Source organism: Gallus gallus, chromosome 12 (assembly GCF_016699485.2).
Source record: "Gallus gallus isolate bGalGal1 chromosome 12, bGalGal1.mat.broiler.GRCg7b, whole genome shotgun sequence".
NCBI classification, from domain to species: Eukaryota; Metazoa; Chordata; class Aves; order Galliformes; family Phasianidae; genus Gallus; species Gallus gallus.
The window spans coordinates 10,887,747-10,901,131 of record NC_052543.1 but is presented as its reverse complement, the minus strand read 5'-3'; the positions used below and the strand labels follow the sequence as shown (position 1 = coordinate 10,901,131).

General features: G+C 44.5%; 2 protein-coding genes across 5 annotated transcripts in view; one reads left to right on the top strand and one right to left on the bottom strand.

Moving 5' to 3' along the window:
* NTN4L (netrin-4-like) overlaps positions 1-1,292 on the bottom strand; it is a 43,360-nt gene extending 42,068 nt beyond the window's left edge. Inside the window, exon 1 of the mRNA XM_003642010.6 lies at positions 1,074-1,292. Coding sequence (XP_003642058.2) covers positions 1,074-1,140 — 67 coding nt within the window. The 5' untranslated portion in view covers positions 1,141-1,292. The remainder of the gene's footprint in view (positions 1-1,073) is intronic.
* Positions 1-13,385, top strand: part of UROC1 (urocanate hydratase 1) — an 86,084-nt gene that overhangs the window by 48,803 nt on the left and 23,896 nt on the right. For 3 of the 4 annotated variants that reach the window (XM_040646713.2, XM_040646710.2, XM_040646712.1), the window contains 3 exons: positions 9,699-9,829; positions 11,155-11,248; positions 11,659-11,718. In XM_040646713.2, coding sequence (XP_040502647.1) covers positions 9,798-9,829; positions 11,155-11,248; positions 11,659-11,718 — 186 coding nt within the window. In that variant the 5' untranslated portion in view covers positions 9,699-9,797. Of the gene's footprint in view, positions 1-4,613; positions 4,653-4,752; positions 4,884-9,698; positions 9,830-11,154; positions 11,249-11,658; positions 11,719-13,385 lie in introns of those variants that run through there. The other variant, XM_046900036.1, reaches the window with a different exon arrangement.

Genomic DNA, 13,385 nt, shown 5'->3' with positions numbered 1-13,385 from the left:
TTATGGAAACCTGATGGCTGTGTCATCAAAAAGGTTCTAACCATAGCCTGAGCTGAAGTCATCTGATGTGCCTTTGGCTTTCAGGAACCTGCATGACATCTGAACGCTTTAAAATCACCACGAGGGGTGTTGTACCTGTCCCAGTACCCTGAGTGCACAGGTGGAATTTAAACCACCAAGATTCTTTGCCTTACAGAAACAGAGATCCCAGCCAATATCCCAGTGGGATGTCACCCATTGTTTTACCAATGCTTGCCTATATTTTTCTCATCTGTCCTGCACAGTTCTTTCCTTTTAACCTTAAGGATGTGTTAAACCATAGGATGAAGGAAACAATCCAATGCTTTGCTTTCTTTCCCTTAAGGAATTAGTCTCCATCATAATCCAGTTATTTGTAGAACCCAATGTAAATGCCAGTACTGCTATACCATTCCTATATGTGCTTGTTTGTACACCCACAAATACACACACAACTTACTTCTCTTTCTGTCCTCGTTCATTTTATTCCTCTAATGCTCCTTTAATCCTATCCACTGCATGTTAGCTATCAAAGCAGGGAGTAGACTGAATGAATGGGCTGTCTTGGATTAATGGTAATTCAGTGTCTCTGACTTTTAATGATGCAAAATGAAGTTAACAGATAAAAATAGATATTCTTTCAGTGGTGCTGTCCAAGGATCTTGTCATTTTATTCTTGTCCTGCCTAGGAAAGCAGTGTTTCTTCCTCAAAACAAATATCCAGCATATCTCAACCCAGCCACCTCTTTCTTTCTCTTTTATTTTTCTTCTGTCACAAAAATAATACTTCTTTACTATTTCAAGGATATATGAGACAGTACTTCCTATTGTAAGTCTTTGGGATGAGACTGAGCTATAAAGCAGCATATTGCAGGGAGTAAGAAGCATTCATATACATTGACTAGCCCAGATTCCTTGCAAAATTCAATCTAAATAATGATTTAGACATAAAAAAGAATTATCGTGCTTCACAGATTTGATTTCTATTCCCCTTCTGCTTGCCCAGCTTAGGATAAATAGTTTCATGAATGGCAATATTGATTTATTTCACTTACCTGCTTCTCCATGGCCAGAAATAAAACATTCCAAGAACACAATCAGCATGATGCCTTTATGCTGCATGGCTGTCAGTAAAATATCTGTCCTCAGTGAAGCAAAAATAGCTGCAGTAATCTACAGGTTTGGTGCTTGCATGGCTTTTCTGTGTTGTCTTTCTTTCCTTCTGCTCACCTTCCCCTCAGTGTAGGGGTCAAGGCTGCTGTCTCATTCTTCTTGTTTTCCTTTGGATCTGGAGGCTTTTCTTTTTTTTCACCCCCCCCCCCCCCCCTCCCCTCAGGGCTCAGATGCCTTCTGGGTGTCACCCGTACATCGCTTCCAATAAATAAATAAATAACGGGGAGTTTCGGTGCCTTCACCCGCTCCACGCAGCGGGCCGGGGCCGCTCACATCCCCGCTGCAGCGCCGGGGTTGCACCATGGGGAGCTGATGCGGCGCGGAGAGAGAGCTCCGTTCGCTCCGGGCTTTTTGCGGCTCTTTGGATGCTATTTCGAAACTTTCATTTCTGCTCCCGGCTTTGGTGGAGCTTCGTTTTGGCTTTGCCGGTGCCTCCCCTACTCCTCACCCCTCCCGCTGCCAGCCGGGGTGCCGATAGGGTCCGACCCCTGCTTTGTCAGCGGCTCTGCCCCCGTACCTTCTTCCCCTTTGCTCCCTGCAGCAGAGGGTCATAAGAAGAAGTGAGTTGTTGGTTGTTTTTTGTTGTTGTTGGTTGGTTGGTTTTTTTTCCCTCGCTGAGCGATGATGAGAAGCAAGTGCTTCCTTGGCTCTTCTCTCTTTTTATTTTGCTTTGCTTTATTTTAGTTTATTTCCCTCCTCCCTCCGCTGTCACGGAAGCCGCTACTCCCCCGGCTGCCGGGGATTTGCTTCACACCGAGGAGCGTGCGGAGGGACTGAGGGGAAAACCCGACCCCGAGGGCGGCTCTCCGGGGCCGCGGGACCCCCCCCGGCCGTGCCCGCTGCGGGGCTCCGGCGCGGTGCCCGGCGCCAGGGCGAGAGGGGAGCGAAGGGGCCGGAGGGCAGTCCTGGGGGCTCGGGGTCCTTCCCCCCCTCCCTCCCAGGGCCGGGGAGTCGTTCAAGTTTTCCCTCTGCCACCCTTTCAGCCTCTAAAGCGCATCTCTAGGTCCTAACGGGGCAGTTCTCTGGTCCTGTCTGGCTGCAAAGGGGATTATTATAACATGTGATCTTCCTTTTCTTTATATGTGCTGCTTTTTTTTTTTTTTTTTTTTTTTTTTTTTTTTTTTAGGGTGGAGGAGGAGAATGGGTCGGTTCCGCACCTCCTCGCTGGTGTTGGGCTGCTCCTCACCGCGCTCAGACGCACGCGTTGTTCTACAGCCGCATCTCCTCCTCCTCCTCCAGGAGCCGGGCTGTGCGTGTCCGCCTGTGCGTGTCCGTGTGTCCGTGCGTGTGTGTGCGGGGCGGGGGCAGCCTCTCAGCCCGCCCCGGCCGGTCCTGCTGTCCCTTATCCCTGCAGCACCCTCTGCCCGCCCGCCCGGCACATGACAGCCGCCCTGCAGCGGGCACTGCCCGGCACTCCATAGGCGTACCCCAGAGGGGCCCGGAGACAGCGAGGTGGCTTTAGGGTTTTTAATTGCTCGGGCACTCACGTCGAGTTTCTTTCCATCAACGCAGATATGAGCTGGGACACGCCAGACAGTGAGGGGAATTGTGATTTTCTGCGGTGTCTGCTCTGGTACCGTTGGCACATCTGCCTGCCTCTGGCAGCACCGATCCTGACCCTGAAGCCAGATTTCCCAGCCCTGGATTTTGTTGGAGTTGGTAATTCCCAATGCAGAGCTGCCAGAGTTTGTGGGGGTTAAAGTACTCTGGTTCTAATGCTCCGCCCTATAAATAATGTTAATTCAGCGAGCGAGCCCCTCCCACACCTCCTCCCGCTTCATTCTGTCTTTGTGTGCTGGGTGCCCCATCCCTGGAGGCATTCAAGGTGGATGGGGCTCCCAGCACCTGATTGAGCTGTAGATGTTCATCGCAGGGGAGTTGGACTACGTGACCTTTAAGGGTCCCTTCCAACTCAAACGATTCCATGATCTTAGGATTCTTCAGCTTGTAAGGCAGTGTAATAACATTAACTTCCACTTGGTGTCACAGAGGAAAGCTCAGTGGGAATAGTCAAGGTTGTTCTTGTGCCCATGTGTGCATAGAATCAGACCTTGGAGGGAATTGCAAAGTGTGGGTCGTAGAAAGAAGAATAAGGAAAGGTTTATTTGCCTTTGGAGTGGAAAGGTTTGTGTAAGGCATGGTTATTTAGCTGTGTATTGAAGTAGATTTTTCCGACTTTACCCTTATCTTCCTATTTTTGTATGTTTTTGAATAAGAAAACCAAATGGAAAATGTTGAGATAAGGAGAATTTCCCCCTCCTTTCTGTCTTTGCCTTTTGTTTGAAAACAGTTACAGTGCCGTATAATCACAAAGCACAGTTCTCTGCCATACATGACAGTAACCTTCAGAAGGTCCGAGTCTGCTGTGTGCTCAGCTCCCATGGGACGTTCTGAGTTCTTTCAACTCCAGCATCTTCAGTGGGAGCTGGGGATGCACGGCGTGTCCTAAAGCTAAAGCCAACGTGACATTAATGAGCTGTCATTTAATAACCGTGCTTTGTTGTCTTTGCTTGTCAACTGCTGCCTTTGTGGGAAAACACAGCATTTTTTTTAAATTTCCTCAGTTTAGGTGGATTATGTTACGATTACTGACTGAAATGGTCCTCCCGGATAATTTCATCAGACTTAAACTACGGCACTTGAGAAAAATTCCCTGGCCATGATTGTAGTTCCGTGGATGTAATAATAAAGGTCAAGAAGCTCCCGTGTAATTTATACAGCAGCTGAAAACAGGGAGCAAAGTTCATGGTGCTCTTTAAGTGGGAAGTCAAAGTGAAGCATATTCATTTACTTCTGATGTCTGGATGGCAACACTGTAAGGCTGTCCAGTTCTTGTTGACTGTGGGCTATAAAACTGCTTTAAAACTGAAAGCTTTCATTCCTCTTCCCAGTTATTGCCTGTCTTGAGAAAAGTAGTACAAGGGCTTAATACTACTGAAATCCAGGCGTGCCCGTGGGCTAAGAGGAGCTAACATCTAAGGGGGAAATTTTACTGTTATCCTTCACATCTGCTGTTGTCCAGGGGATGGACACCTGGACTGCATCTGAGAACAGCCCATCCGTAGGGTGCTCAAACAGATTGTCCATCTTCATGTATGTGAACGGTGGCATGAATGATGGTCAGTTGTAGTTGGTTCCTCAGCTATAGAAATGTGAAAACACAGTCCTTGTGGTCTCGGGCAAGGTTTGTGCTGCAGAGCATGACTCCCTATGGGACACCTGGGAACTGGATGATTGGGAAAGCGACTGACTGCTCTCACGGCTCAGCGCAGCTCATGCTGCAAACCACCCAGAGAAGAAACTGCAAAACTGTGAATCATTCATTTTGGGAGAGGACAGAAGAGCCAATGGCATGGCACGGATGGGGTAGGTGTGTCACCTGTGCCGCCTGCCCTCTGTGTTCCACAAGCATTTCCAAAGCCAGAGGACGGGCTGTCATCTGTAGATCACCCCGGAGCAGGGTATATCTCAATTGCTAAGCATCTTCCTTGCCTGCAGCCCTTGTCCTCCACTCCTTGCACCTCTCCACTCTGCCTTGCCTTTCCTCCTGTATTTCCTCAGCAGCCATGACTAGCCTGAAGGAAATCTGTCGTGGCCTTCCTCTAAACCCTTTGCCTGAAAACAGAGGTCGGAGGAAAGGAATACCCCATGCACCTGTGAGAACCCCTAATCTCACTGCTCAGGAGAAAAAGGTAACATGGGGTTTCACGAGGCTCACTTCTCTTCCTTTCAGATAAATGCAGCGGGGAGTGACATCAAATGCTTTTCTGAGCATGGGCAAATGTATTTCTTTTGTGTTATAACTTCAGGAATGGGACAAAATACTGGAAAATGTTCTTCTCTCTTTCTGTCTTTCTCCCTGAATTGATTGATATGAAGATCTGCTGCACAACAGCTTGCATGACTTTAAATGGCTGAAGAGGCCTTAACTTCAGTGCTGTCAGTCCAGCATTGTTTTTTATGAATTTATGAAGGCTGTTCCAAAAATGCTGCGTATTTATGGGATATGCTAAGCCCTCAAATACAGTAAACATGAAATGTGGCAAATCGACATCTTGGTACAAGTTACTTATCTACATGTTTGCATAACGATCCAGAGATGATTTATTTGAACCAATAGCCTGAAGCATCCTGGAATTGAGACAAGTTTATAAGGAATTGAGTTAATTATTTGTCTTACGTTGTGTAATTCTTTTCCAGTCTCTTTTTGTTTAAATAGTTTATGTACACAATAAAGCAATCATTGCAGTATTTCACGGTAGAGATTTCAAAAAGAATCTGCAGCAGAAAATAATGGTCAGTGGGTAGAGATCCTTAGGGACTGTGGTGAGGAGGGGATGAGGTGGGTTCCTTAGCTTGAAAGCCTGTGCTTCACCACACGTAATACCTGACAGCATGAATTTCTGGTCAGAACACAGAAGTTCCTCACCCACACGAAGCTGCGTGCTACTTTCTTGCCTTCGTGGGAGTTCCCCCTGGCATTAGCACTGAAATTCTTTCGAAGCCCATTTCCAGAAGCAGAGGAGAGCCCGTTCTCTGGGTAAAGAGAGGAACAGCTGTGAGATATCTGAAGAGGATTTACTCCAATGTCAGGAGCATTCGTGGTGGAGGCATTCTGTCTGTGCCTGGGACAGCTCAGACAGATGGAAGCGTGGCTCGTGAGCACGCAGAAAGGGGCTGTGGGGATGGATGTGAAGATAAAGGAGTGGGGAATGAACTTCACTGCATGGCAACAGATTGCCAAACATCCCCATTTTGTTCCTTGCCTTTGCTCAATCATTTTTCCCCATGAGGAGTGTACTGCAGCACAAGGAAGTCCGTACTGTGGGTCAGGAGATGGTGTTTCTCTCAGAGCAATGCCAGACCTTACTGTCTACCTGGAGAAACATTGGTAATGACAAAGCCCTTCCTGCCTTTATGGAAATGGGGATCGAGTGCCCCCAAAGCATTGAAAGGAGACAGTGGTAGGCTGCTTTTCTGGTCCCAGCCTACTGTCTTACATCCTTCCCTCAGCTCTCCTTATCTACCACATGTGATAAAAGGTCATGCTGACTGGGTTTTTTATTAGCCTGTTAAAAATTTAAAAGCTTCCTTTCTGATTTACTTTACTCTTAATCCTCCACCTTCAACTCTTAACAGGGTTAGAGGCTCAACTGGTATTTATTTTATATCTGAGAGGCTGAATCTCCTTTTTAAGAAGTGTTTCGTGCTTAGGAAAGGTTGTCTGTCTACAAGGTGGTTTTAAAGCCTTGAGACAGGCTTCCAGATCTTGTTGGCAGTGTGTAATGCTGGGCACATTGCGAGGCTTGTCTCTACGTATAACACTGTATTCATTTTCTAATCAAGGCGCTCACGGAAGCTTTGACAGAAGTGAAGTTAATAATGCTCTGCTAATTTCCTCAGACTAAGGATCTGTCCCTCTGCTCACATGCCTTCATTCCAATTTTACCTTTTTTCATGATACTAATCCTTAGCACTGCTCTTTTTTTACTTCCCTGGGCATCCTTTTTTGGCTACAGTAGAGATCCTGTAAGCAAGATTTATACATTTCTGCACGTTTTGGGGCTTGCTGAAGAGATATACAATGCTTCCCATCATATCAACTTTAATCTCTTTGGATAAATCAAGCCACTTCTCAGAACTGATTTTTGTTTATGTTTCCTGAGTCGTCTTCCTTCTGCATTCTTTGCCTGAGGCCTGTAGCAGCCACATCCTCTATGGCTCAGGAAACTCCAGTTTTCTGTTTCTCAGCCTCTGTATCTTCATATAAATACACTGCAAGGAAAACAGCCCTTAAATATTACGAGTGGTGCGTCCTTTGCAGAACAAGGACACTGCATTCTTGACACTCACTGACATTCTATTAAAGCTGGTGCAACCTGGGAAGAAAGCACACTTCTCAGTGTTGCAAAGAATCAGAAAAAAGCCTAGCCATGGTCCCCAGCCTATAGGCTGACTTGGTCCTGGGCCTGCCTTGCCTTTATGGGCTTGCCTGGTGAACTCTGAGCCATATCTCATCCTGGTAACCATTGCCTGATCCTAACATGCTTTCCTGGCTTCATCCCAGGCTTGGACATCACCATGATGAGCTGATTTTTCAGAGGTGCTGAGCAGATAGATGCCACTCAGACTGCTGGCTGAGGAAGCTACAAACAGAAACACCTACAGACGAAATGCCTGCAGTCTAATATCAGAGGGGAATGTGTCAGCTCTGGGTACAATTAATCTTAAAGAGCACAGTAGCGTTTAATACGGCGCTTCAGTGAAACTTAAGGAATAATGGCCTTGTATTGCCTTTCCTCGAAAGCCCGATGATCAGTCTATTTGAATTTGCTCTTTATGTGCCTTTCTCAGGTTATCCAGTTTGACTCAATAATGAATATGCAAAATTCTCCTTGATGCATATGCCAACTGCCTTTTCATGAAGCAGTCAGGCTCCATCTAAGCAATTTTAAGCAACCCAGTGCTGCTATTGAGAGGCTGCTTCAGAATCTGTTATTTAAATTCTTCTAATTTCAAGGCTACATTTCTTCATGGCTAATTTACAGCCATTTATTCCTCTTTCCAGCATTTCCCTGAAGCTGCTTCCTACTTTGACATTTATCCTGCAGTAAGACAGCAGTCAAATGTCACCTTTGTTCTGTTAAGCTAAACAAGGCACAGTCTTAGTCCTCTTTTATAAGATCAGCTCTCTATTGTCTGAGCAACCCAGGAGCCTTTCTCACCCCTCATGTAACATTGAAGTTCATGTTTCATTAATGTTTGCATCATCAAAATTCAGGTTTCTGCTAACATGGAACACTAATAGGACAGGGGCTCGGTCTAAGTGTGTTTATTTGAAAATCCAAACAGGTTTTGCCTTCTTGTGTTTTTAGAGCAAAGAAAAATGATATTTTTCCTTCAGTTTCCATATAATTCAAATAACAGATACACTGATCAGAGACCAGGTGAGCCTTGCCAGAATGGAAGCAAAACACTTTCATCCTCATTGTTCTCCGTAGCCAAAATGCCAAACGTAGAAGCACCTTTTTTTCCTCTTTTCAGCGTATCACTGCTTCCCTTTTTGTTACAAGAGATGTAGCTGATTTTATTCTCACTGCAGGAATTTCTTAGAGCTAGAAAGCTCTATGAAGGCTGCTTGCCTCTGAGGTGCTGACTTTGAAAGTCCCCTCATATTTTGTCACAGTGTGGATGTAGCTGGGATTTTTGTGTTTAATAAAATGCTTTCAAAAAGTGACTGCTTACCTCTCTGAAGAATAAGGCAGTACATCAAAAGGGAATTTGAATTTGCTGTCTCCTAAACAGGTTTTACTCCTTGTCATTTTCTGTGTGGAATGGCCAAGCTCATTTGCAGGGATTGCATGGCTGATCTGAAAGGGTCTGTGTGCCTGTTTGGCAGCAAATATGCCAACAAGAACATCTTCACTTCTGCCAGTAAATGCTTCCATAACTTCCATAACTCTTGGAACTGACAGCAGCAGGTTGCATCCTCAGCCCTCTCAAACTGGGCTTCCTTGGTCATATTGTAGGCTGCTATCATGTTTGGTAGCAAACTCGACCCCTTCCTATCTTATCCACAGCCCTTAAAAGTCAGCCTAGTGAAGAGACGAAATGCGTGAATCTCTTTGACTAAGAGTCACTACCATAGCATTGTCATATATCAAAGAACTCATAAGAGTTTTTAGCATCTTCACATGAAATTAGCATTTTAAAGGTTACAAAATCATTGTTCTCATGGTTTAAATCAAATGGAACATAGAATAGAGAGACATGACTTAAGAGACTTACTAAAAAGAGTGATTTATTTATGTTTTTGTTCATCTAAAAGGACACACAGTACTTTGCAAACGATGGATAATATCTTTGAAGGTAGTATATGAGCCTCTTACTGTCATCTGCATAATTTAATTCAGTGTCTACTAATCACTGTAGCTAATTTGGGAGTGATACGTGTGACTTCAATAAAATAATGTAAGCCATCATACTATGCAATACTTTAGTATGCTGAATGTATAACGAAACTTAACCCAAGAATATCTTCCTCTGAAAGTCACATAATTCAGGGCTAAGGTCCCTTGTTTGAATTGGAGGTACAGTGAGGTCTTCGGAGCCTCTGGGAGTTCAGGATCTCACAACAAGGGTTTCTGAACAGTGTTTTTCTTGGTAGTTCAGTGCCCCCTAGCACTGCAAGAGGGGATTCAACCCTATCAGATGTCTGTAGGTTTGTGCGTTACTTATCAAATCTCCAAAGTCTTTCCATGCAGATTTGAGGTGAGTGGGAAGAGGTGGGTTGCGTGTGTACATCCACTGAATCTACAAGGAATGATGGAGGTGGAGATATTTCAACCGGGAAGCAGGAATGGTAGCTCCCCTGGCGTGGCCTTTTAAATTAAACCATCCTTGTGATAGCTGGCATAGGTTTCCAGCTGAGTCTAAAGTTCAGGGCCACCCACTTGCCTCCATTTCTCTTTTAGCTTGATTATTGTGTCTTTTTTTTTTCCTGACAGCTCGCTTTGCGCAATGCCTTGCGTTATTTCCCACCTGACATACAAAAGAAGCTGGTGCTGGAATTTGCTGAAGAACTCAGGCTGTATGGCCATATCTACATGTACAGGTTCTTTCCAGATATTGAGATGAGGTAAGAACTGGAGGCTTCACACTGCAACTGGATGTCCTGTGTGTCTTTAGACAGGAGTGGTATGGTTTCCACTGATTGCTAATGTGTATCTTACTCTTCTGTAAAACTGCATTCTTCATCCTTCAGCTTTCATCCTACTTTCTGTCCTCATGAGAGTCTCATGGACTAGCAGGGAAACAGAGTACACCCTTCTGGATAGGCACTGGCAGGGACGGTACAGTCTTGCTGCTGGGAAGCTCAGCACCACTTAACACGGGGAAGGGACTGCGTAAGGTCATGTGCTTGGTAATGCCAGCTTTGCCATACACTGAGATGCCATATGCTGTCCCCCATAGCAAACCTTAGAGTTTCCAGGGACAGGTCACTGTTCAAAAACCTCTGATTGCAACCTGGACAGGAACCCTGCACTGCACTAGCCCTGAGATGATGGTAGTCGTCATGAACCAAGAGGTAAGATCAGTTGAGTGGATGACTTTGGGATCTGCTGTGAGAGACTGATTATTTGTCAGTCTCAGAGAAGACTTCCTGGGCTTGAAAGAGAAGCAGCACATTTTTTCCATGCTTGGAACCTGTATCTGACCCTGTCTTGTAATAGGCAGTGCCTGTTGATCTCGAAGCATCACTTCATTACAGATCTAAGGGGGCTAATGTTTGTGAAGCAGAACAGTTTTGGAGAGGGCTGCCAGGGGCTAGCTTCTTTTTTTAGACTGATTGATTCCTTTTTGCATCCAGCAGGGGCCTGGTTAATGTCTATACAGAAATCTGAATAAACAAGCAACAAGAAAGCACTCTAATTTCCACAGACATCCACGTTTTTGTGCTGCCCATAGTCTGGGGTCAGCTCTTGCAGAAATCAGCTAAGGGGATGACAACTGCAAGAGAATCTGAAAGGTACTGCAGAGCTGGACTGCAGAGGACAGTAGTCCTGAACTACAGATGAGGACTCCTTCTGCTCTCAGCTAGAATAAGACAGTCCACCAGCTCATTTCCATCACTGGCATCAGTGATTCTTCACAGCCTCGAATATTTTCTTTAGAGTTTGAGATGATTTTACAGCTTTCCTTTTCCAGCTGACTCTTACAGTCTCAGATTAAGAAATAACTTTTGTTGCCTTAGTCTAGTAGTATTTGGTTTTGTTCTTTTTATCCCAGGGAACACAGTCATATTAGCCACATTAGATCTGCACTTTCTCCATTTTTCTTTTTCTCTCCTCTTCAGTAAAAGATCATAACTCAAAGGAATGTGTTGACATGTGGGGATACTTCTGTCAGATGTCTCGTAGTTTCCCTTACATGCATCCTAAAGTCTGGTGAATGCCATTTCAGGGCGTACCCCATAGAAGACTATCCTTGCAAGAGCAAATCAGCTGCTGCCATCATGCTGATGATCATGAATAACCTGGATCCCTCGGTGGCTCAGGTAAGCTGCAGTGACAGTAAAGGAAGTCGGAGTCATGAAGCAGAAGCAAATCCGTGAGTTACTTCTTGTATGTGCTCGCACATTGAAGAATTTAGGTGATTCTACACTTCTCCTGTGATTATGTTTTGATTTCTGGGTTTTTTTTGCTAAGATCCATCGCTTACTGCAGTGCATAGTTCTTCATTCTGCACAGTGGGTTTTGGTCCTAACTTAGACCTCTGAGGACTCCTGCAGCACTAGCAAGGCTCACTGCAGCTGCTGCAATATACAGGAGCCTGGTTGCTGTCTGTGAGATAGCACAGCTCTCAGTACACTGTTCCTACAGCACATGTTGGACAGGTAGTGTTGGTGACGCAGAGAAATATCTCAGAAATGTGCTTGCCTTATTATTATTAAATTATCCTTCTCAGTTTCCACAGGAGCTTGTCACTTACGGAGGAAATGGGCAGGTCTTCAGCAACTGGGCTCAGGTAGGACGCTGCTGCTTTTGCAGTTCCTGTCATGAAACCTGTTGTATGCTCCCCCAGGCACGTTCTGCTTAGGCAGAGTTTGCAATAATTCTTGGCAGTCATTGTCTCTAAATACTCCAAAACATCCTGTCTGCATAGAGGAATGCTCAGTTATGAGCTGTGTAAGGGGGAAGAGCTTTATTTAGTAAAGAGAGCACAGACAACCCAATAGAAATACCGTGTTTCAAAAAATATCAAGCTATGTAAGATGGTGTAGAAAATTTGTCTTTCTCTGATGTGTGTGTATGGGTCTGTACTTTGCACAGACAAGTTATAGGCAAAATAAACTTTAGGAAACAGAAAGTATATCTTTTATTTGTTTATTTCTGGTACTTCTGCAACATTTTTCACAACACACAGAAGAATAAAAAAAATGAGGCTGTAATGAAGTGCAGCTCTGAGTCCTTCTAATGAAATCAGATGAGCTGAAATTGTTCACATGCTAGCTGGGCAGGTCACAGTGCTTTCTATTTTCAGGACTAACTCTGATCTTCTGATAGCAATGGCAAGTGGGTGACATCCTATCTGGGATGGGATGTTTAAGTTACGACTGTCAATCTAAAAGTGCACACCGTTTCTTTGTTCTGTGCATTAATTCATAAATGTCAGCTATGTCAGTCAATGCATTGCATGAAAGTTTTACAGCATCTCTCTTAAGTGACCAATGCTGGCAGTTCATACTGTGGGCCTGACTGGGGTGACATCCCTCAGACAGATGCTGGGCTGCAAGGTGAAGGAGAGTCTCTGCCAAAGACAGAAGTATTTTCTTTTCTCTTGTTGCCATCCAAGTTAGAGCTTTGACCTGCAGTTGTTTCACAGCAGAACAAACAAAACCTTTCTGGTCTTGCTTATTTGGAGTAGCAATCACATGAATGATTCAGTTATGATAGAACATTTTGTTCTCTGTGGCTTAAAAACAGCATGCTTTTTGAAAATTTCTCCTTGCAAAATTCCCAGTGAAAAGGCTGAGTTTGGTTTATATCAGCCACACAGGCCTGTGCTTTATCCTGAATAATTTTTGAAGGGGGGGAAAAAAAAAAAACAACAACAACCAGAGGTAAATTTCCACTTACAACTTGTCCTCAAGCTTGCAGGCTTGTCATTGATGTTGCTGACTCTTTGATCAGCAGATCCATTTTTCTGTGTAAATGCAGGAACTCTATTTCAATCTATTGTTGAATTCCAGTGTCCCATGGAAAAGCTCTTCTTGGACCTGGCTGTCACATACTCTAGGCTCATGAAATATAATGAATGGGCTTTGTAATAGACAGTGATGGATGTGAGTTAAATCTATAGCAGTTTAGATAGTCATACTTTGTGACATAAACCAAGGGTAACTACTGAATTATGAAGATGGATTGGAGATGCATTTATTATGTATTCCTTGGTATTTCAAGGAGTGTTGTCCATAGTGAAAGCTGTTTGTTTGTTTGGTGTCTGTTTGGTTTGAGGAAAAATTTAAATACATACATCTGTTGAAAAGATGACAAGCACCAGAAGAGACAGAATTATCCCTATCAGGTTAGGATCAAAAATATACATGAGTATTTCATCTCTGCTATGGGGAAAATTTTGCAGTTTGGTTTTGGATACATTGCCAGAAAAGCGCCAGATCCAAATGGTTAATC